General features: G+C 41.4%; 1 protein-coding gene across 1 annotated transcript in view; it reads right to left on the bottom strand.

The window, feature by feature from the left end:
* The window catches only part of tmeff1b (transmembrane protein with EGF-like and two follistatin-like domains 1b), a 163,885-nt gene that overhangs the window by 41,192 nt on the left and 96,890 nt on the right, over positions 1-25,803 (bottom strand). The window contains exons 3-4 of the mRNA XM_060921432.1: positions 20,473-20,582; positions 18,143-18,272 (exon numbers count right to left, since the gene is read on the bottom strand). Coding sequence (XP_060777415.1) covers positions 18,143-18,272; positions 20,473-20,582 — 240 coding nt within the window. The remainder of the gene's footprint in view (positions 1-18,142; positions 18,273-20,472; positions 20,583-25,803) is intronic.

Here is a 25,803-nt window from a genome sequence, read left to right as displayed (position 1 = left end):
AGCAGCGTTAAGCTTCCTCAAATTTTCCTCTGTGGGTGCTTGTTTGTGGGATTGTTCTAAGCTAGCAAGCTCTTTCTGAAGTTGAGTGACACATTGATTGGCAGCTTTTTTTCTTGCAGTTGTATATGAAATCAGATGTCCCCTAATCACGGCTTTAGCTGCGTCCCACATTACTGCAGAAGTAACTGGGGAGGTTGAGTTTTCCAGTCTATATTGTTCTATCCATTGCCTGATGTTAAGACAGGCTTCAGTGTTGTGAAGAAGTGAGGAATTAAATCTCCAGTACTTGGATTGTTGTGTCTGATGACCTACCAGTAGAGAGAGTCTAAGGTAAACTGGAGAATGATCAGATATAAGAATTGGGCCCATCGTACAGGAGGTAACCAAGGACAGTAAATCTAGGGGTAAAAGAAAAAAATCTAATCTAGAATATGTTCTATGTCTGGCTGAGTAAAAGGAATAACCTTTTGTTGTTGGGTTGAATTCTCTCCAGACATCAACAAGGCCTGTATCACTACACGCCAGTCGTAAAGCTTTAGAAGCCTGGGGATTTGATATTAATAGTGAGGATTTATCCAATTTACCGTCCATACTACAATTAAAGTCACCAGCCACTATTCCAAGGTCTTTGTGATGTTGAGTAAATAAAGTGATCATATCGGACATGAATTTGGGGCAATCCTCATTTGGTGCATAGATGTTGTGCAACAGGAGTTCTTGACCATACAGCAATCCACAAATCAATACCTGCCTTCACGATCATAGTACTGTTCTTTGATTATAAAGGGTAGATTTTTATGAATCAGTATTGCTGTTCCCCTTCTATTACTTGTAAAGCTTGAAAAATAAACCTGTCAAATCCACTCTCTCTCTTTAGTTTTTTGTGTTCTTCATTTGACAGATGAGCTTCTTGTAGGAACACAATGTCTGCTTTTTCTTTTTTCAAAAATGTAAGAACTCTTGCGTTTAATTGGGTGACCTACACCTCTGACATTAAAAGTTATCAAATTAAGTGAATTTGCCATATCCAAAGTAAATAATGTTGCGCCATATGATGCATTTAAAGAAAAAGGAACAAAACATACAATAATTGTAAAGAAAGATATAAAAAAATTAACCGAAAAGAAACAGGACAAAAAGCAATCTCAGCTCTCCCCAACCCCACCACCCTCCCCAACCCAGGAGCCTAGTCCCCAAATGACAAGGCAATCCCGCTTTAAGTAAAACCCTGATGTTGTCTAACAGACTGTAAATGCCCATGAACAACACACAGTAAAAAGTTCAGAACAATGGTGTTTCTTGAAAAAGAGAAACTATTTCCCATAAGCTTGCCAATAATCAGGTGAGCAATTGTGAAAACATTTTTTGTAGAAAATAAAAAGAGAGGAAAAAAATAAGAACATTACCTTGAATACTAATCAGTTACTGAAACATATCAAATGGCGACAATAGCGTGAGTTTGACGGTGTAAAGCAGCTGTTCCTGAACATGGGTACGGTACTTTTCGCGGATTCCACCATCACCCATGCAAGCTTATAATACTCCATGACAGTAAGATTCGTCTCTTCTCCTCGCCACGAGAGGCCGAAGATTTCCACCGTAGCATATAGGGAAAAAAAAGTATAAAGGGAAAAAAAGATTCAGCAGAGCTCACTCAGTATCATAACTTTACTGCCCACCCAGTCGGTCTCTAAATGTCCGTTTTAGCAGAGTTCTGTGTGCAGCCTATTTTCTGTTTGGCTTATTGGGATTTTGTTTATAAAAGTAAACAAACTCACCCTCAATTATGAGGTAACCCAAGCCTGACACCACTTGGCATTGATGCTACGGTGGAAATCTTCGGCCTCTCGTGGCGAGGAGAAGAGATGAATCTTGCTGTCATGGAGTATTCTAAGCTTGCATGGGTGATGGTGGAATCCGCGAAAAGTACCGTACCCATGTTCAGGAACAGCTGCTTTACACCGTCAAACTCACGCCTCTGTCGAATGGTTTCAGCCGAGAGGTCCTGGGTGAAGGAGAGCTTCAATTTGTCATGTGTGATTGTGCAATTCTTTGCTGAATGGAGAACAAACTCTTTGTCTTGAAATTTAAGAAAACGGATGATGACAGCTGTGTTGTGATTCGGCTTTGCTGGAGCCAGAGTATGATGCACCCTTTCCAGAATGAAGGATTGACTGGGATCCAATTCAAGCCATACAGGTAACATATGCACAAAGTTCAGGAGAGGGCGAGCACCCTCAGCGCCTTCTTTAAGACCAAACAGCTTGATGGTTTTACGCCTTCCACGGTTCTCCAAGTCCTCAGTTTTCGCTTCAAGTTGTGCAATTCTTTTTGTAGCCTCTGCTAATGTTGAATCGATTTGTTCTAGCTTGTCTTCCCTTGCCGATATGCGGGTCTCAGCTTCATCAGTGCGTTTTTCATTGGCGGAGACGTCTCGTTTTATATCTGAGAGATTGCTGTCTAGTGCTGTGATAGAGTTCGCCATTTCACTCAAACGGCCATCTATTCCGTCGAGTTTAGATCCGAATTCAGAACGAAGAGCCTTGAGCTCAGTTAGCACCTCTGCTATGTTCGCCATATTGCCTTCTTTGCTGTTGGGTTCCCCCGGCAATGTCCTTGTGGTTCTTGCACTTGCTCTGCGTGCTCTTCCGAAAATTTCACACTCTTTTACCGATAATGGTTTTGACATAGTCAGGTCCGAGTCATCTGTCAGTTTAAAATAAAGTTTAGGGTAGATTATGTGCGAAGTTGTCAGAAGCTTCCAACTATGCTGCCATCCTCGTCAGGGTCACAAGCATACAGAATTTAATTCTTTTTCCCATTTTTGTAAATATAGTTTACAAATGGGAGTTTTGCACACATATTTATTAATCCTGTATATTTATTATAAGCAGAAAAGATAATACCCCAAATATCCCCAAATCACCCACCAGGAAGAGTTTTGGTGTCAAGCTTAAATTTAACACATTTAAGAGCACCTAAGAAATATCCCCACCAAGAAGTCCTGCAGCTTATGGTAGAGAGCAAAGTATGAGCAGACCATGCTTCCTTTGTGTCGCATCTATCACATCTTGGAGAACCGTTTAAAAAAAAAAAACCCTAAGTAGTCTTGTATCCTGTTTGATTTTAATTGGATTATAAGCAGGGAAATGTTTGCTTTAAACATGCATTTATATTAAGGTTGTTTGTTGACCAAGAAAGAAAAGAAAGCACAACTTTATTCATCACACACTTGTGAAATTTCCTCTCTGCATTTAACCCATCTGAAGCAGTGAACACACACATACCCAGAGCAGTGGGCAGCCATGCTAACAGTTGGGAGTTAGGTTCCTCGCTCAAGGGCACCTCAGCCCAAGGCCATCCCATATTAACCTAATAGCATGTCTTTGGACTGTGGGGGAAACCGGAGCACCCAGAGGAAACCCACGCAGATATGGGGAGAACATGCAAACTCCACACAGAAAGGCCCTTGTTGGCCGCTGGGTTCGAACCCAGAACCTTCTTGCTGTGAGGCAACCGTGCTAGCCACTACACCACCGTGCCGCCGGTGACTACAGTCCCAAGAGTTTTATTGTAGTGTTATTTTAAATGGACACAGCTACCGTTTGAGTGTGCTACTAATAATGTTTCACGCTTAATTGGTTAATTCAAATTAAGGCTTTAATGCAATTTCCAAAATGTTTAAGATTATTCAAAATGTTCAACCAATCGAGATTGGTAGTGTATATGTAAACACGTACAGTCAAAAGTTTGGACACACCAAACTTAAGTTTTTCTGTATTTTGACTATTTTCTCTAACAATATTCAAGACAAAAAAAAAAATTTTCATATTTTAGATTCTTCACAGTATTCACCGTTTACCTTGATTATGTTTTGCACACTACTGGCATTGTGTTAACCAGCTTCATGAGTAATGCTTTTCTATTAACAGGTGTGCCTCATCAAAAGTTCTCATCTCATCTCATTATCTCTAGCCGCTTTATCCTGTTCTACAGGGTCGCAGGCAAGCTGGAGCCTATCCCAGCTGACTACGGGCGAAAGGCGGGGTACACCTTGGACAAGTCGCCAGGTCATCACAGGGCTGACACACAGACACAGACAACCATTCACACTCACACCTATGGTCAATTTAGAGTCACCAGTTAACCTAACCTGCATGTCTTTGGACTGTGGGGGAAACCGGAGCACCCGGAGGAAACCCACACGGACACGGGGAGAACATGCAAACTCCGCACAGAAAGGCCCTTGCCGGCCACGGGGCTCGAGCCCAGATCTTCTTACTGTGAGGCGACAGTAGTAACCACTACACCACCATGCCGCCCCTCGTCAAAAGTTAATTAGTGCAATTTACTGCATTCTTAATGTGGTTCTTCTATGATTCTATGGAAACTTCTATGTTTATTGCCTTGACGGGGCGAAGTAGCTTGAGTGCTCCAGTGACCCGGAGAGCTATACTGGTCGGAGTGTTTACTCCTGGCAGGTTTTACCAAGCCAGGCAGGTCAAAGGGTAGGAGCCAGACAAAAGATAATCAAAATCGTTGGGTGTAGGACGATGGATAGAGGAAGAGGTGGAAAACGACAGACTGTCTTTCTGGTTCTTATCTCTGCGTGCGCTTGGCGAAAGACCTTAAGAGACAACGGCAAGGGGACATCTCCCTAGCTAGCAGGGAACTACATTATTAGTAGGAGTTGCGACCACTAATAGAACCATCTTGGCATGGTAGCAATTAGAAAGACAATCATGATAAATTTCCAAAATGATAACTCATACTGCATTGCTCGTCGCGCGAGTTACCAAGGAGCGCGTACCTCAGTGAAGAACCAGGCTGAGGTCGATAAATCCACTACTGGTCAGAACAACCATCTTCTAAAATGTAAAGTAACATCTTTTCTCCACACTTAACGTAAACACGCTCAATTCTGCAAAAAAAATGGGAGAGATAACATCGGCATCACAGGAACATAAAATCGATGTGCTATGCATACAAGAGCACTGAATATACCACAAGGACATCAATATTAGACACCACAAAATGGGAAATGGATGGATGCTATTAACAGCATCAGCAGAAAAAGCTGCTAACAATGCGGCAATTAGAGGAGTAGGAATACTCTTAAGCCCACACAGCTATAAAGCACTTAACACCATTGAGTCTATCAGCCCACGAATATTGGTCGCCAACTTCAATGGAAACCCTGCAACAACAATCATATCGTGCTACAGCCCAACAAATTGCTCTGACGAAAATGATGTCACACATTTCTATGCTGAATTGTCAGATTTAGTAAGAGGTATTCCTAAGCATAACGTTATCCTAATTGGGGGAGATATGAATGCAAAAATTGGACAAGATTCTAAAGTAGGGTTCCCCAAACTACGGCCCGCGGGCCACCTACGGCCCGCGACGCCCCTTTGACCGGCCCCCCACCTCTCTGCACCTCACCATTTGAACTGGCCCTAAGAAGCAATCCTCGCAAACATTTTTTTTTTATAAAACATTTTTTAAAATATTTTATTTTAGTTAGCCTACTTGTTTTGTGAAATAATAACAGGACTCTACAAACGAGGGCGGTAATCACTGTGCATTCCGTCACCTGGGATTCGAACTCGCGGCCGTCAGTATGCAAGTGGCCGTGGGCCAAACAGTGGAACTGTCAATCTGATTGCCAGCGCTTCTATCACGCTTTAAAAGCGACGTTTACTAACGTTCTATTGGTTGACATCTGTTACATCTGCATCTTGTTTTTTAACACTAAAATATATTTTTATTAACCATTTATATTTTATATAATTGTATATGTGTGTCTGTATTATTTATATGACGCATTTTTATGACCGAATTTCCGCCACCTGACAAGCCGATCCTCAGGCGCAGAGAATATTACAGTTGAACAGCAGTGAAATGGCATGCAGTAAAGTGAGGAAAATTGACAGAGAGTGTCGGGTTTTTAAAGAACAATGGACCAAGGATTATTTTTTTGTTCCATGGAAGGACCGTGCAATTTGTATCATATGTAAAGAAAATGTGGCCGTGTTTAAAGAATACAACCTTCGCCGCCATCACGAAACCCGGCACAAAGAGTATGCTAGCTTGAGCGGGCAAGCGAGAGATGATAAGATTCGGCGTCTGAAAGGCGGGCTAGCTGCTCAGCAGGATGCTTTCCTTCGTCAATCTCGGGTCAACCTGGCTGCTGTCCGAGCTAGCTTCAAAGTAGCTCACCTACTGGCTACCCACAGCAAGCCGTTCACAGACGAAGAATTCGGGAAGGCCGTGATGCTGGCTGTGGCCGAGGAGGTGTGTCCCGATAAGAAAGATGCCTTCAGTGCGGTGAGTCTCTCTGCACAAACTATGACGAGGCGAATTGAGGACATGGGGGAAAACGTCTTTGACCAACTGAGAGAGAAAGCCTCAGAATTCAAGTTTTTTGCTTTAGCCATGGATGAAAGTAATGACGTACAGGACACGGCACAGCTGCTGATTTTTATTCATGGGGTCAACACACGTTTTGAAGTGTCAGAGGAGCTGGCATCACTGAGAAGCCTAAAAGGCTCAACAACTGGAGAAGACCTTTTTGTCGAAGTGTGCAAAACAATGGGTGAACTAGGTCTGCAATGGTCTAATTTTGCCAGTGTCACTACAGATGGTGCGCCTAGCATGGTTGGAGCTACGAGGGGGCTAGTAGGGCGCTTGAACGGCGAGTTCAAGGAACGAGGTCTCGCCCCACCAATTCAAGTCCACTGCCTGATTCACCAGCAAGCTCTATGCTGCAAAGTTTTGAAGTGGGCGTCTGTGATGAAGGTGGTTGTGCACTGTGTCAACTACATCCGGAAAAATGGGCTGAAACACAGGCAGTTCCAGGCCTTTCTCTCCGAGCTGGAGTCTGCTTACCAGGATGTGCTGTACTACACAGAAATCCGATGGTTAAGTCGAGGCAAAGTATTGCGCCGTTTCTACGACCTGCTGCCCGAAATCAACACCTTCCTCCAGTCTAAAGGTGAAACGGTACGAGAGCTGACCGAACCCGAATGGAAATGGGACCTCGCATTTTTAATTGATGTGACTGAAATGTTGAACCACCTCAACCTACAGCTCCAAGGCAAAGGGAATCTCATCAGCGACATGTATTCCCACATCAAAGCATTCGAGGTCAAACTGCAGCTGCTTGTGCGTCAGGTCCAAAAGCTGGACTTCACGCATCTCCCTGCCACCCAAAGCTACTGCGCCGAGAAACCAGCCGCCCCTTTCCCAGTCGCAAAGTGCAAGGATGCCCTGCAAATGCTGCAGCAAGACTTTAGTGTGCGTTTCCGCGAGCTTCATGTCAACAGCAAGGAAATACGTCTGTTCCAGAACCCCTTTGCTACTGACATAGACGACGCACTTCCCTCTCTTCAGTTTGAATTAGCCGAGCTGCAGAATTGTGATGTCCTTAAAGACGCATTCAAGCCTGACTGCCTCCTTCAGTTCTATGCTGCGCTACCAGAGGGCACTTACGCAAACATTAAACAGCATGCTCTGAAGATGTGTACAGTTTTTGGCAGCACCTACATATGCGAGCAGACGTTTTCCCGTATGAAGCAAATAAAAAATCCAACAAGGAACAGACTCTCAGATGAACATTTGCATCAAACTTTGAGACTGGCTACCACTAGGCTACACCCAGACATCGGACTTCTTACCAGTCAGAAGCAAGCACACAGTTCACACTGATATGGTAAATATACTGATTTTAACCATTACAATTTTATATGGCTGTAAACATGAAATATGAATGATCTTTTAATTTGCTACAGCTACACTGTATTTGTAAAATCACATCACAAGGAACAACAGGCAGCATATTTTTGTCATTTACTGAATGTGTCCAATGTCATCCCTTTATGCCAGGTTTCCAGACAGCAAGAGAGGGGACTGCAACTGCTGACCTCAAAGATCACTGTCCATCTATCCTGCCTCCCACCCAGGCTACAACAAGTACAAATCCAGTTTACCTATCCCTACCTACTGCACATACTACTGACTTCCCATTATTCTGTTACTCTCTTCTAGTTTAACCTGTAGATGGCGTACTGCTCATTCAATTTTCACCTTGAACTAAAAAATTCTCACCTGAATATAGTAAGAGTTGGCTAGTTGATATATTGGTCATGGCAAAAATGATTTTTTAAATATTATTATTATTATTATTATTATTATTGGCCAATTTATTTGATTTAATGACCTACATGTGAGCTATTCTAGTGCAGTTCAGTTCGTTGTTGCTCTTACTGTAATTTCAATGTTTTTAATGCATTCAGTTTATGTGACGTGTATGGTGCACTTAATTATAACTAATAGCTAAGCCTTACTCTGAATATTATTGTTAATATCAACAGGCCTTCCTACAGTTTGTAATTTTCACTGACCTAGTGTCAATCACCAGAAGTTTCTTGTCTTGATAGTTTCTCATCTTACTGTAATATCAACAGGCCTACCATTTGTATTGTTTCACTCATAAACTGTCAATCACCAGATTTTTCTAACCTTTCCTTGCTATTTTTACATGGTTGTTATTAGAAAATAAAAGGAATACCTGTGGTATTTCAAATTGAAAAAAAATGTGAAGTACTCACTACTTTTGCAAATCACTTGATGAACAATTTTGTGCCAGGAATTATGGCTATAACAGGCAGTGGCCTATTATACAGCCCACATGATTGATCCCGGCCCCTCATCACAGTCGGGAACGATAATGTGGCCCCCAGAGGAAAAAGTTTGGGGACCCCTGTTCTAAAGGGTCATCATTCCACAAAATTACCAACCGTAATGGTCAATACCTTCTTGATTTTGCAACAGAATGTGATCTTATTAATTTAAGTTCCCAGTACAAGAAGAAAAAAGGCAAGCTTTGGTCTTTCATATACCCAAACGGCAACAAAGCACAACTTGACCATATACTTATTTCTTGTATAAACAAGTGCCTTAAATTGTGAAGCCTATAATTCATTTACCATAGTAAATTCAGATCATCGAATAGTATCATCAGAAATTCGACTAAGCCTCAGGATGCACAAAAACACCAGCAGAAAGAGGATTAACTATGACTGGAGTAGACTGCTCTCTGTAGATAAAGTCACGACAGAATATGCTGCAGAAGTCATAAAACGTTTCCAAGCACTACAAGATCTATCAGAAAAAAAAAAATGCTAACACTACATACAACATCGTTGTAGCACATGAACAATCTGCAAAAATTCACATACCTGTAAAAGAAAAACATAAACAGAGAGTGCCCTGGGAAAAAACAGGTTTTCTCCAACTGAAACGTAAAGCAGTAAAAAATGCAGCTAGAGCAAATTCAAGAAGATCAATTAGATCTAGTGTTGCAATACTCGAAAAAGCTAAAGAAGATCTTGATGCTGCTTATACACATGAATTCAGCTCATATATCACAGAGAAAAGCAGTGTTATCATTAATGCTTCTGAAAACCGCCAGTCACATCTAGCGTGGAAAACTGTAAATGAGATCACAGGAAGAAAACACACACAAAGTGGAAAAATAAAAGCAAACAATCCCAAGGAACGGATCTCAAAATGGAAAGAACACTTCAGTAATCTTTTGGGTAAACCACCTCAAATCAGTCCTAAAGAAACCATCAAGGTAGTGGAAGATATTCTACCAATAAGCACAGAGAATTTCACCAAAGAAGAAATACAAAAATGCATCAAATCATTCTCCAATGGCAAAGCAGCCGGGCTTGACAACATCCCAATAGAAGTCTGGAAGACAGGGGCATTGATAGATCCCCTGCTGGAAGTCTGTAACCAAACTTTCAACGGAGAGAAACCGGATCTATGGGGAAAGAGTGGGCTTGTACCACTCCCAAAAAAGGGTGACCTAGGATACACCAAAAATTACAGAGGAATAAGTTTATCAGTAATTGCAGCCAAAATCTACAACAAGATGCTACTGTTCAGAATTAGACCTCACATTGAACCACTTCTCTGCATAAATCAAAATGGATTCCACCCAAACAGATCGACTTCAGCACAGATATTAACTCTTCGTAGACTAATAGAAGGAATCATGGCAAAGAATTTATCAGCTGTTCTAACATTTGTTGACTTCAGCAAAGCTTTCGATTCCATTCACCGAGGTAAACTAATGGAAATCTTAGAAGCTTGCGGTATAACAGCAATCATTGTCAATGCTGTGCAAACACTTTATGAAGATACAAAAGCACAAGTTCTTTCTCCTGATGGCGAAACAGATTTCTTCGAAATATCGGCAGGAGTTCTTCAAGGTGATACTTTAGCACCTCTCCTTTTCATTACTGCATTGGATTATGCCATGAGGATTGCAACATCCAATCCCCAAAAAATAGGCTTCACATTATCCCACAGTCGCATGTAACCCCTTTAATATATTGGGCTACATAGATAAATTAGAAAAGAAAAGGAAAGGAAATTAATGTTTTATTACAACCCCAATTCCAAAAAAGTTGGGACAAAGTACAAATTGTAAATAAAAACGGAATGCAATGATGTGGAAGTTTCAAAATTCCATATTTTATTCAGAATAGAACATAGATGACATATCAAATGTTTAAACTGAGAAAATGTATCATTTAAAGAGAAAAATTAGGTGATTTTAAATTTCATGACAACACCACATCTCAAAAAAGTTGGGACAAGGCCATGTTTACCACTGTGAGACATCCCCTTTTCTCTTTACAACAGTCTGTAAACGTCTGGGGACTGAGGAGACAAGTTGCTCAAGTTTAGGGATAGGAATGTTAACCCATTCTTGTCTCATGTAGGATTCTAGTTGCTCAACTGTCTTAGGTCTTTTTTGTCGTATCTTCTGTTTTATGATGTGCCAAATGTTTTCTATGGGTGAAAGATCTGGACTGCAGGCTGGCCAGTTCAGTACCCGGACCCTTCTTCTACGCAGCCATGATGCTGTAATTGATGCAGTATGTGATTTGGCATTGTCATGTTGGAAAATGCAAGGTCTTCCCTGAAAGAGATGTCATCTGGATGGGAGCATATGTTGCTCTAGAACCTGGATATACCTTTCAGCATTGATGGTGTCTTTCCAGATGTGTAAGCTGCCCATGCCACACGCACTAATGCAACCCCATACCATCAGAGATGCAGGCTTCTGAACTGAGCGCTGATAACAACTTGGGTCGTCCTTCTCCTCCTTAGTCCGAATGACACGGTGTCCCTGATTTCCATAAAGAACTTGAAATTTTGATTCGTCTGACCACAGAACAGTTTTCCACTTTGCCACAGTCCATTTTAAATGAGCCTTGGCCCAGAGAAGATGTCTGCGCCTCTGGATCATGTTTAGATACGGCTTCTTCTTTGAACTATAGAGTTTTAGCTGGCAACGGCGGATGGCACGGTAAATTGTGTTCACAGATAATGTTCTCTGGAAATATTCCTGAGCCCATTTTGTGATTTCCAATACAGAAGCATGCCTGTATGTGATGCAGTGCCGTCTAAGGGCCCGAAGATCACGGGCACCCGGTATGGTTTTCCGGCCTTGACCCTTATGCACAGAGATTCTTCCAGATTCTCTGAATCTTTTGATGATATTATGCACTGTAGATGATGATATGTTCAAACTCTTTGCAATTTTACACTGTCGAACTCCTTTCTGATATTGCTCCACTATTTGTCGGCGTAGAATTAGGGGGATTGGTGATCCTCTTCCCATCTTTACTTCTGAGAGCCGCTGCCACTCCAAGATGCTCTTTTTATTCCCAGTCATGTTAATGACCTATTGCCAATTGACCTAATGAGTTGCAATTTGGTCCTCCAGCTGTTCCTTTTTTGTACCTTTAACTTTTCCAGCCTCTTATTGCCCCGTCCCAACTTTTTTGAGATGTGTTGCTGTCATGAAATTTCAAATGAGCCAATATTTGGCATGAGATTTCAAAATGTCTCACTTTCGACATTTGATATGTTGTCTATGTTCTATTGTGAATACAATATCAGTTTTTGAGATTTGTAAATTATTGCATTCCGTTTTTATTTACAATTTGTACTTTGTCCCAACTTTTTTGGAATCGGGGTTGTAGTTCATGATTTGTATTGTACTGAATGTGGATGTTAAAAAGGCTTATTTATAAGAAGCAGTTTTGTTGCCATGGTAACTATGAATGTATTACTAAGTAACTGATGATATTTCTCTGACCCTGTCTGTTGACAGGTCAGGGTTTTTTTGTTGTTGTTTGTTTTTTTGTTCTTTTGGATTTTGTTTTGATTGTTCCAGCAAAGTGAAGCGATGGCGAGCCACCTACTTGATCTAAAGTGAAGTGAACCCCAGATATCCCGAGGTCACTGGACAGGTCCTGCTACACTCTCTGGTGTGGTAGGCTCAGCATCTGAAACACCCTCACACTCAGCCCTGTCACACAATTCCCCCTACCCTTAATTCCCAGACTTACATTTTCTCCATCCCTGGAACACTGGATCTGCACTCATCTTTTGACTTTTTCTTGGACCTTGGACTTCTCCTGGAACTGGAAATGCATGGCTGTTGTGTAGGATAATCCTCCTCAAGTGAATGGTGTTTGTGATGTATTTTAACTGATATTTTTTTGTTTTTTTTTCCTTTGATTTATTGAAAACTGTTATATTGGATCAGAGAAACTGAAATTTGAAATTGAACCATAGAATTCAAATTATTAGGGTGCACCCAAATTAGAATTTATTTATTTATTTATTTATTTATTTATTTATATTGAGCCACATCAGCTTCCCCTTCACAGAAGGGTGCTGTTCTCCCTGTGGTCAAACTTACAATTCCTTAAATTTTTTTAACATAGACATGCATTTTTACAGACTGTACAAACAAAAACATAAAATAAAAACAAAAACAAAAGAGGAAATAAATTTGTTTCAAATATGTTGATCCCATCAATTAATCATCGTACCACATATCCTATTTATAGAGGAACAGAAAATAATCATATATTTTGAGTAAACAAATACAGTTTTAATTTAATTTTAAAAGCTTTCTCATTTACTTCATTAACCAAAAAACAGGGTAAAGAATTCCACGCTAACATTCCTCTGTAATGCAGTGTTCTCTGCCCAACCCCTGTTCTATACGCAGGCAACAAAAATCTTCTCTGTACTGAATGTCTTGTAAAATACCGTAAAATACCAAATAATAGCCGAGTTCCAATTAACCGCCGAGTTCCCTTTAACGGCCGGGTGTACGCGTGTGTTGTGACAAATAAAGGCCGGTTCCGAATACTCGCCGGGGTCTAAAAAAAAAAAAAAAAAAGCGTCCGAATGTTCTATCTAGAATCTTGAGGCCCAGCACTTTTCTGGTTTTCTGGTGTTTAAACGATTTTGCATTGCATAGTTTTCTACCGAAACAATATATATGAATGAATGAATGAATGAATGAATGAATGAAATTATTTCTATAATACTGTTTACAACATTTTGTTACGTGATAATAAACATGCCATTTCAATGTTATAATCTTGGTCTACCGTAATATTTCTTGAGGAATGCAACTCCGTAACTTTTGACAGATGTCTTAGCCACCCCTTTGGGTATACCCAACGAAAGCCAGCGTGTGTGGTGACATTGAGGACTGCGGGTTTCCAAGGTTGGACTGCTGCTTCTGTTAAACGACCTAAATTGCCGAATGCATGCGTCAAAGCACACACTGAGTTTTATTAAAGACCTTATACCATTTCACTTGCCCTTACCCATTCGGATCTGGAAGACGCTTTACAAAAAAGGTGAGAGCGTTCTAACATGCATTTCAGTCTGCTCGCGGCCAATCTAATCCAAGGGGCCTTTTCAACAAGTAATCTGTCGTGCAAGTTGGGCAGAAGCACGCGTCAGGCAGGCAACATGTAGGCCTACAAGTCAGTAACCTATTCAACTAACTTTCATCCGAACTTTAAGTTTTCTACGGGGTCGAGCCACCGTACCAACTCACTCGGGGAATAGGCTCATATCGGCCAAATAGGGAGACGTCTTGGAGAGAAACGTGATGCAAGATGACAGTATGTAGCCACTGCAGGTCACTTATTTTTCAGCATAAGAAAAAACCCTTTGGTTTGACACTTCGCACCCTAATTATGTTGCTTCAACGTCGCGCCCTCCATGCAATTTCAGATTGACAGACATCGCGAAGCGCAAAGGGTGGAGGCTGCATGGGTGAGGGTGATAGCAAGTGACCATAACTTTGCAGAGTAATTAAATCACAGTGCTGCACACAGACAATGTTGTGGTTCCTTGATTATTTTGTAAAGCATGCGCTTAACTAGTCATTAACAGGAAAAGGTGTGTGATTTATCCTTTATCCACCCCGACTGTGCCATGCGAAGATGCATTCTGCGTCTTCAAAATTCCCCGAAGTCGGCACCGTGCTATCTGTAATCTAACTCTAAACAAACTGTAAGTTATACTGGTTAAAAGTAGGCCTATCTGAGAATGATTTTTTTTCCCCGTTTTGAGGTAGATTTTGGGGAAGGTGTTTGTGAAGAAGGAATTAATCGCCTGTTCCAAATAGCCGCCTAGTCTCTAATACGCGCCGGGTCTCTTACGTGATTGAGACAAATAATCGCCCGGGCTATTATTTGGTATTTTACGGTATGTATGTATATTACTAGAAAACATCAAGGATTTAAACAAAGTAACAGGACGCTTTGTCATAATTACATTAGACTTATTAGACAAATTAGAATATTTAGCTAAATTAGATACTCACCTGATATTATGGTATGTAATATCATTTAATTGTTTTTTTATTTTGTCAGAGAATTTAGTTTGTCTTGTTTTAACTTATTTATTTAATTGTCTATTTGTTCATCTATTTATCTGTTTATTCTATTCAATTCATTTTTTTCTCTAACTAAAGCCAGTATTACTTTTATATTTAAACCCCTGCCTCCTGAGTCTCATTCTCACATTCCACGGTGCTCCAGTAGTCGAACCTATCTGATACACTAATCCACAAGTCCTGGTATTGTGAAATCCCTCATAAGTGTTACATGCAGTTCAAAATATCCTGCTACAATCATTACTGACACCAACTTTGCAGATGATATCGCTTTAATTTCAGATACGCTAGAAAAAGTACAGTTGTTACTGCATCAAGTAGAAATAGCTGCTGAAACAATTGGTCTACATGTCAACGAATCCAAGATAGAGTATATGGTATATAACCAGTCAAAAGAGGATATTATCACATCAACTGGCAAAACACTAAAGTGTGTCGCTGACTTCTAATATCTGGGATCTTGGATTGATAATACCAAGAAAGACATGGCCATCAGAATAGCAAAAGCATGGTCTGCAGCAAATAAAATGGAAAATGTGTGGTCATCAACCCTAAGCAGAAAATTAAAAACTAATTTTTTCAGAGCTGCTGTCGAAAGTGTGTTACTGTATGGTGCTGAAAGTTGGATGCTTACAAAATCACTAGAAAGAAGGCTTGATGGAGTCTACACAAGATTACTACGATTAGCTCTCAATGTTTCCTGGAAAAAGCACAAAACCAACAAAAAGCTTTATGGCAATCTTCCACGAGTGTCGGAAACATTAAGAACAAGAAGACTTAGGTTCATTGGTCACTGCTGGAGAAAAAAAGATGAAATAATATGCAAACTTCTACTCTGGGAACCTACACATGGAAAAAGAACCAGAGGACATCCCTGTTTCACATACATAGACCAATTAATTGAAGATACTGGACTGGATATACAAAATTTGCCAGATGCAATGAACGACCGAGAAAAATGGAGGAAATTGACAAATGGTTGACTGAGTACTCACTTGACAAATCATCATCATAATGTGGTTGAGATCAAACAGTAAATAGTAATACATAAACATACAGTAAATAGCCCTGTTCCACAACTGTAGCAATCCATATTATGTCAATAACCACTCAGCTAAGTAAAGAGAAATGACAGTCTCTCATTACTTTAAGACATGAAGTTAGTTTTAATTAATAAAAATAAAATTAAATAAATAACTAAATAAATAATAAAAACAATTGAATTAGAGGTTGTGCCCAAACCTTTGACTGGTACTGTACATATTTAAGTTCAGCAGATCCTACAACCAGCCCTACTCTCAAACTCTGCACGCACATGGACAAATAAATAAATAAATAAAGACAGGCAGCTGTCAATCCTGCATGCTTTGGCGCACACACCAGTGGGATTCTCACGTGCGCTACGGGCTGTGCATGCGCGAAACGGACTCTCGCGCGTGCGCTGTTAACTATGCTCACCTGCGCATGATTAAGGCACAATCTACGCTCCTATATAAGGACTGTGTCTACACACATTCAGTGCGAAGTATTACACTACGTTAGTATGCATTACCAAGCCTTAAATTTCTGCAGTTGATTTCCTGTATTCCTTACCTGTTCCTCATTTCCATTTTTCTCTGCACCTGTGATATCCTGTTTGTGTCTCACCCAACTTTTCACTTGTTTCCCGTTCATGAGACTGCCTGCTGATTTGGATTGTCTGCCTGTGTGTTTACCTGATTGTCACACTGTTTTCAATAAATACTTCTGCACTTGCATCTGTTTACTACTTACCCCTGACTTTACTTTGCAGAAAAATGGATGTAGCAGAGGATATCCAGTTCGCCATTCCACACATCTATTTCCTTATCTCACCCCCTAACCTATTATTTCTGGTGGCATACTGGAATGGACCTCCCGGCTCCCTATATCATCCTAGGGAATTCAGCCTGCAATGTACCGGTAGCATTTTCTATGCAGACCCCGAGGAGCCTAAGCCACCAGAACCAATCTGGGTAAGTATTATGATCACTTTGATGGCTGGACGAGCTCGCCAATGGGTGGGGTACCTCATCTGAGCAGAGCACCCTTGTCTTTGGGGCTCACAGACTTTTCTAGACATGCTCACGTTCATCTACGAATCATTAGAAAAGGAGGACCCCATGAAATTTTTTGGGAGGGGGCGATCATGCCTGAGGCCGATACAGTGGCAGCAGAGGAGGCCGTTGCTCCAGAGCCCCTCCTAGAGGGTAAATTTGTGGGTTTGTGAGTAAATTAAGAAAATGCCTTTATTTTTGTTGCATGTACACTCAAGCACAGCGAAATTCCTTCTCTGCATTTAACCCATCTGAAGCAGTAAGCACATGTACACAAATGAGCAATAGCAGAATAAATAAATACGTTTGTGGGTAAGTAATATGGATCTGTGATGCCTGCATGTTTCAGCTTTTGTAACACGATCTGCTGGTTACATACATTATATTATAGGCATTTAGCAGACACTCTTATCCAGAACATCATACAACATATCCAGAACAGCCTGGGGAGCAGTTGGGGGTTAGGTGCCTTGCTCAAGGGCACCAACCATTTCTGCTGGTCCAGGAAATCAAACCAGCAACCTTTTTGTCCCATAGCTGCTTCTCCAACCATTAGGCCATGGCTTCCCCATGAAAAGTATAACAATTTTTAAATCATCTTGGAGAGATTGTACTGAATGCAGTTGTCTCAATTTTCATTATCAACTGTCACATCTATGTTTCTTTGTTTGCCGGGCAGTATAGTGGACACTGTGTGATAAACAAAAATTTGTGACATCAGTGAAAGGCCCCATAGTGCATTTTTCTGTTGAACACTCCCCCTCTGTCACCTCCCTCCTGAATTAATCTCATCTCATTATCTCTAGCCGCTTTATCCTGTTCTACAAGGTCGCAGGCAAGCTGGAGCCTATCCCAGCTGACTACGGGCGAAAGGGAGGGTACACCTTGGACAAGTCGCCAGGTCATCACAGGGCTGACACATAGACACAGACAACCATTCACACTCACATTCACACCTACGGTCAATTTAGAGAGTCACCAGTTAACCTAACCTGCATGTCTTTGGACTGTAGAGGAAACCGGAGCACCCGGAGGAAACCCACGCAGACACGGGGAGAACATGCAAACTCCGCACAGAAAGGCCCTCGTCGGCCACGGGGCTCGAACCCGGACCTTCTCACTGTGATGTGACAGTGCTAACCACTACACCACCGTGCCGCCCTCAATGGCATTTCAATTTTAATTAAATAAAGATGCATAACTCAATGAGTATGATACGTTAATGGTACTATTTCAATGGTATTGCAGTGTTTGTGTTAGGACTCACCTGGATCGCAGGGTCCAGGAGAGGCTAGGGATACAAGACGTTGCTGGGTGCAGGCTGCTTGCTTCAGGTAGCACTCATTCTGATAGGTGTCCCCATTAGATCCACATACAGGGATGTATTTTTCGTGACACTGTTGGAAAAGTCAAACACCAAGTTTTAAGTACTTTCTCGAAGGAGAGCTACAGTTGTAGTCAGACGTTTACATACACTGTGGCAGAATTATTGTACAACGGACATTTTTAATAGGAAAAACAAGAATTTAGTGCACAAGTTTTAATTTATTTTTGGTTTTCTGAAATCAACACTGGGTCAAAATTATACATACAGTACACCTATCCATCCATCATCTGTAGCTGCTTATCCTGTTCTACAGGGTCACAGGCAAGCTGGAGCCTATCCCAGCTAACTATGGACAAGAGGTGGGGTACACCCTGGACAAGTTGCCAGATCATCACAGGGCTGACACATAGAGACAACCAACCATTCAATTAGCCACCAATTAACCTAACCTGCATGTCTTTGGACTGTGGAGGAAACCAGAGCACCCAGAGGAAACCCACACAGACATGGGGAGAACACGTAAACTCCACACAGAAAGGCCCTCGCCAGCTGCTGGGCTCAAACCCAGGACCTTCTTGCTGTGAGGCAACAGCGCTAACCACTACACCACCATATCACCTACAGCACACCTAATATTTAGTTAAATGTCCCTTAACAAGTTTCACCTTGACCAGATGCTTTTGATAGCAATCAACAAAGATTCTGGAAGAATTCTAGTCCAGTCATATCAGTTTATTTGTATCATGCTTTTAACAACAGACATTGGCATAAAGCAGCATTACAGAAAAATAAAGACTTTAAAACATATGAACTAATTTTATCTCTAATAAATTTATCTCTGATGAGCAAGCCTGAGAATTCTGGTTGGCTCTTTGACCACTGTTCTTGGTAGATTTGGTAGAGTTCAAATAAATTTGTGTGTTTCTTGGCACAGATCTGACTTTTAAGCACAGTCCACATATTTTTGATAGAGTTGAGGTCAGGACTTGTTTTAAGCTTAATGTTAGCTTGCTTGATCCATTCCACAATCGTCCTGTGGGAACACCAATTTCTGATGGTTTGAGGTTAAGTTGAATAATTGTTCTTCAATTGTGCAATGCTCTAGTTCCATTGGCAGCAAAACAGCCCCAGAGCATGATGTTGCCACCACCATACTTCACAATACAGTGTTCCTCTGTACTTCTAGTCATTGTGGCCAAACAATCCAATCTTAGTTTCATCTGACCATAAAGTTTTCCCTCCAGATGGCTTTTTCTTTGTCTATGTGGTCAGCTGCAAACTTTAATTGAGCTTGAAGGTTCCAATTTTGGAGTAGGAGCTTCTTGTTTGGACAGCAGCTTCTCAGTCTATGGTGATGTAAAACTCATTTGACTGTAGACAGTGTTCCAACAGATTCCAATTCATGGCAAGCCTGTGCCTTGATGGTTCCTGGGTTGTTCTTTACCATCCAAGCCAATTTCCTATCAGCTGAGGGTGAAAGATTGGGTCTTCTTCCAGAAAAGTGACTACACCTCCTGATAACTTGTACTTACAATTGTTTGAACTGATGATCTTGGAATCTGCAATTATTTAGAAATGTTTCCAGGACACATTCCTGAGTTCTGTAAATCTATGATCCTCTTTCTCAGATCTGCACTGAGCTCCTTGGACTTTCCCATTGTACTGTATGTTGGTTAATTCAAGGAGTGCTGTCAAAGAAACCTTTTTTATGTTGGCACAGAGAAGCTACCAGCTGTAGTCAATCATGATTATGAATAGGAATTTAAGAGGCCTTGGCAAGTTAAAAGGCATTTTGGAACTTTCAGCAGCAGTGAATTATTATAAGTGGGTATATGTATGTTTTGGCCCTGTATTTATAATGTTGACCCTGTGTTGATTTCAGAAAACCCAAAATAAATTAAAACTTGTGCACCAAGTTCTTGGTTTTTTTATTTTTAAAGATGCATGTTGCACAATTATTCTGTCACAGAAAAAGAATAGTTCAAAGGAATCACCGAAAGCCCAAAGTGGGACACTGACATGATGACATCCATGTCCGTGTTATAAACTTCTGACCACAACTGCACATTTGATCACTTTATGCAGTCTGGAGCTCTGCTCAGTGAATCTCATGTCGGGAAGTATCCAAGTGTGTATGTGCAGTTTCCTTATTAAGATAGCTATTTATCCTAAAGGTCTTGTTTATATATATTTTTTTATTTTAAATAAAGTTAAATCACCAATAAAATGTACGTGATATAAAATGTGAAATGTATGAAAAAAAAATGTACCTGAAACTGGCATACACATTTAATGTCCGCACCATTGTCCCTGCAGATTCCACCATAGCGACAGGTAGATTTGTCACACACTCTCAAATCACTCTTCTTCTGAGACAAATCTGGGATTAGGAAAAAAAAAGCCAAGCATGTAAACACACACAATGTACATCAATAAACTGATGTAATTTGTGATCATGTATTCTTGATCAGGAGTATGGTCAAAATTTGGTTCTCTTTGTTCTAGAATACAATTCTAAAATAATTTTAGAAAATATTAGCTGCCTATAAAGGCCTTTATGCTCACATGGAATGCAAAATTAATATCCTTGACTTGCAAGTGACATCAAAGCAAAATAGAAACCCAGATGTCGGCCATGTTGGTGGATATACAAATGCGGGGTCAAGCAACATTCCATACAAAATATAGTCAAGCAACATTCTATACTGTACAAAATATAGTCAAGCATGTGCAACTCTGTTTTTTCCACTGCCTTAAGCGTTCTTTTAGCTATGCCATATCTTTGTGCTGTATATGGTTGTGGTCACAACAGTACTTGTGACCGTGGCATGTTCCGATTTTTTAGAATTCCATCCGTGATTCGGAAAGAGGGCAAGGAAACTCTGAGACTTAGTACGGAGAGGAGATGAGCTCAGCTGAACAACATCGGCAGGGCTGATTTAACAGAGGCTAAAACCAAAACAGCTCGAGTTTGCAGTAAATATTTTATCTCGGGTGAGATTCAAAATGTCTGTGAAGATTCTCAGTCATCCAGGTCATAGTAAACTGTGGGTGGTAAAAGAGAGCAACTGGACTTGCTTGAAGATTCTTGAAGACGTTCCTACAACATTCCTACAACGGTAGAGGGAAACAAGAAGGAGCAGAATCACATCAAGAAAGCACTAAAGAACTGCGGGTATCCCAACTGGGCTTTCTTCAAGAGCAGAAAAAGGAACATAACGGACAAGGAGGATAACAGGAACAAATGCAAGAACATTGTCATTCCCTACATTTCTGGTCTATCTGAGAAACTCAGGAGGATCTTCTACAAACACAACATTCCGGTACATTTCAGACCCAGTAACACCCTGAAGCAGAAACTGGTCCACCCTAAGGACAGAATAGCCAGACACAAACAAGACAACGTAGTGTATGCAATTCAGTGCAGTGAGGAATGCAAGGACTCGTATATTGGGGAAACAAAACAACCGCTTCACGGGCACATGGCTCAACACAGGAGAGCTAGTTCCTCAGGCCAGGACTCTGCTGTCTATCTTCATCTTAACAACAAAGGACACTCATTTCAGGATTGCAACGTACGCATTTTAGCCAGAGAGGATCATTGGTATGAGCAAGGAGTTAAAGAAGCCATTTTTGTCAACCCTAAACTGCCATCACTGAACAGAGGTGGGGATCTAAGACATAATTTATCAGCCACCTACAATGCAGTCCTTGGCACACTTCCCAGACAACTGAATGCACACCAAAACCCAGCTGTTTTCAGTGACTCACAGGAGGACAGAGAGAACCAGCAATCCATTGATCACCCCAATGACTCTCGAGGCCGTTCACACCCAGCCCCCAGTGACCCACACCAACAGGATGACTCAACGACACCTTAGGATTGCTTTTCATCCATGAGAGGATAAATACCTGATACTCCCTATTAGTCAGACAGAACTGAAGAAGCCTTTTGGATGAGAGGTGAAACGTCTTCAAGAATCTTCAAGCAAGTCCAGTTGCTCTCTTTTACCACCCACAGTTTAGTTCATGCTTAAGTTACCTCTAGGTTGGAGTATTGTAATGCCTTACTGTCTAGATGTTCCAATAGATGCATAAACAAGAACCAGTTAGTCCAGAATGCAGCAGTGAGAGTCCTTACTACAACCAGAAGATACAACCACATCATCCCTATCTTATCCACACTGCATTGGCTCCCAATCAAATGTCACATTGATAATAAAATAGTATTAACCTACAAAGCACTAAATGGTCTCACACCACAGTACATCTGGTCTTTTATGATCTGCCACACCTATTTAGATCAAAAGGTGCAGGCTATTTGTTGGTAATTTGAATAATGAAAGCTGCAGCATGGGGCAGAGCCTTCTCTTACACAGCCTTCCAATTAGTGTTTGAGACTCAGATATAGTCTAAGTAATTAAGTCTAGGCTGAAAACATATTTGCTTTCAATTTCCATGGGGAAGATGGCTTAAAGGTTAGAGAAGCAGCTTTGGGACCAAAAGGTAACCAGTTAGATTCCCTGGACCAGCAGGAATGGCTCAAGTGACCTTGAGAAAGGCACCTAACTCCCAACTGCGCCCCAGGCTACTCACTGCTGTGGATATGTCAGGGTCCTGTTGTACATCACTCTGGATAAGAGCATCTGCTAAATGCCTGTAATGTAACAATGTTTAATCAAGTCTTCTGCAAATAGCTTTTGATTAGGTAAAAGAGCAGATCTGGAAGTTTCACAGGCATAGAGTGTTTTAGTAAACTGTGATGGTTGAATGCCAAACCAAAGTCTAAATATTTATGGGCCTGACTGGAGTACACACACACACACACACACACACACACACACACCATCCACTTTAAAGGTCATAGGCAACGGTCGGAGGTGAAATGTAGAATATCAACTTTATTGTCTAAAACAGGGATGGGCAACTGGTGGCCCGCGGGCCACATGCGGCCCGCCTCCTTACTCAGTGCAGCCCGTAGATCATTTATTAATTATTATTAATTATCAGGAAAAAAAATTTAACCGCGGCCTTTTTTTTTTTACCATTGTAATTACACTGTTGACCGATAGAGGGCGCTTCCTATGGAAATAATATCGGGGCCCTGGGCCTTACCCCCTTCAGCAAGGAAGAGAGACAAGAGAGCCATGGCTACTACGTAGCAGTGCAAAAAAAAGAAAACTCGATCAAGAAAACCATACCTTTCAGTCAAGATGGGAAGCAGATCTCTTCATAGAATTCAAAAGCAAACCCATGTGTCTGGTTTGCTTAGAAACCATAGCAGTCATGAAATATTTCAACTTAAGTCGCCACTACAACACCTTCCACAAAGTTAAATATGAGAAGTACACTGGAGCTGCAAGGGCCACTGTCATAGCCGACCTCAAATCAAAAGTAAACCAACAACAGCAACTTTTCACCAGAGCCACAACTACACAGGAATCAGCACTCAAAGCCTCTTATGCTGTTTCACTTGAGCTTGCTAAAGCAAAGAAGCCATTGTCAGATGGGGAAATTGTCAAGGTGTGCGCCGTGGAAATGGCCAAAGCTTTTGGTGACGATAACATGGTTAAACACTTTGAAACGGTCTCTTTGTCCCGACTCACAGTGACACGCAGAATTTTTGACATTCATAATCATGTCAAAATTAAGCTGAGAAAAGTCATGCATGACTGCAAGTACTTCTCCTTCGCTTTGGATGAGAGTACAGATGTGATGGATGTTAGCCAGCTACTGATTTTTACGAGAACTATTGACAGTTCATTTGAAGTGCACGAGGAGCTATTAAAATTGGTTTCTCTGCATGATACAACTAAGGGCACTGATATATTCAACACCGTTGACGGTGTTGCAAGTGGATATGGCGGCTTTGACAAGCTGTCAACTGTTGTTACGGATGGCGCACCCGTGATGCAGGGAAGACACAGAGGTTTCACAGGGCTCCTCCAACAGAGCGGGGTAAACTGCCCTATACTGCACTGTATCATACATCAGGTGAGTAGCCTCATATTAACTGTGAGATGTAGGCCTGAGTTTGACATGGCAGGACAAAAATATTATTTTAACATGCCATGCATTTTATCTCTCCAGGAAGCCCTCTGTGCGAAGACACTGAACTTTAGCCACATTATGGATTTAGTGACCAAAGTAACAAATCTCATCAGAGGGGGGGAACAGGTCCCTTTGTCACAGGAGGTTCATTGCCTTTTTGGATGAAGTGGACGCCGCGTATGGGGATTTAAAAATGCACACTGAGATCAGATGGATGAGTCGAGGGAAGTGTCTGGAGCGTTATTTTGCGCTGCGCTCTGAACTACCAGTGTTCTTGGAGAACAGTGTTAGTGGTGATACAAGCGCCTGCTGCAGAAAACTCAAAGACACACAGTTTCTTTGCAACATGGCCTTTCTGACAGACATCACCTCGCATCTCAACCACCTTAAAGGAACAGTCCACCGTACTTCCATAATGAAATATGCTCTTATCTGAATTGAGACGAGCTGCTCCATACCTCTCCGAGCTTTGCGCGACCTCCCAGTCAGTCAGATGCAGTCAGACACGCTGTCACTCCTGTTAGCAATGTAGCTAGGCTCAGCATGGCCAATGGTATTTTCTGGGGCTGTAGTTAGATGCGACCAAACTCTTCCGTGTTTTTCCTGGTTACATAGGTTTATATGACCAGTGACATGAAACAAGTTCAGTTACACAAATTGAAATGTAGCGATTTTCTATGCTATGGAAAGTCCGCACTATAATGACAGGCGTACTAACACCTTCTGCGCGCTTCGGCAGCGCATTGATATCTGAGCTCCGTATCAATGCGCTGCCGAAGCGCGCAGAAGGTGTTAGTTCCTGCATTCTGGTGGCCTTTTGGAGATGAACAACACCTGAATTCACTAAGTTCACTCAGATTCATAGCTGACACCCTGACTTGGGGACTTAGCTGCCCCCAACCCATAAACTATGATAACTACAATGTGCCACATATTAAGCTCCTTACTGATTGAATCTGGACACCCCCCCCCCCCCCCCCCCATAAATAAGGAAGGATGACCAGGATAGATAGAAATGTTCACCACAGAACATTGCTCTACTTAGATACTGAAACACAGATGAATATAACAGAGCAATGAATGAATTGCATGAATGACAATGAATGCAACTGTACATGTAGGCCTAGGCCTAAAGGGCTCTTTCCTTTCCTCTGTTCTACACCTGTTCCTTTTGCAAGCTTTCAGTGTATTTAGAGGCTGCTTGCTTTGCAGATTTGAGCAATTTTCCAGACACCTCCACCTCGTAGTACTCTGTGTCAATAAACTTGTTAATCTTGCAAGACATCGGATTCACACGTGTTTGGTGAGATGTCTGACTCCTAAATTCTGTCTTGATGTGACGCACCATGCTGAATGCCCTTTTCACATCACAGTTAGAATTTGGCAGCACCAATAGAAGCTTCATCAGCTGAGAGAACTCCCTGAATCTCAACTGCCCTGGGCTCACAGATGTGACTTTGGACAGCTTCCCCCAGAACTCATCAACTGGTAAATTCTTATAATTTGGCACCAGTGCTTCCAGGTTAGATGAGACATAATCCAGGACTTCT

Source organism: Neoarius graeffei, chromosome 5, assembly GCF_027579695.1.
Source record: "Neoarius graeffei isolate fNeoGra1 chromosome 5, fNeoGra1.pri, whole genome shotgun sequence".
Taxonomy (NCBI): Eukaryota; Metazoa; Chordata; class Actinopteri; order Siluriformes; family Ariidae; genus Neoarius; species Neoarius graeffei.
This window is presented reverse-complemented; position numbering and strand designations above follow the sequence as displayed.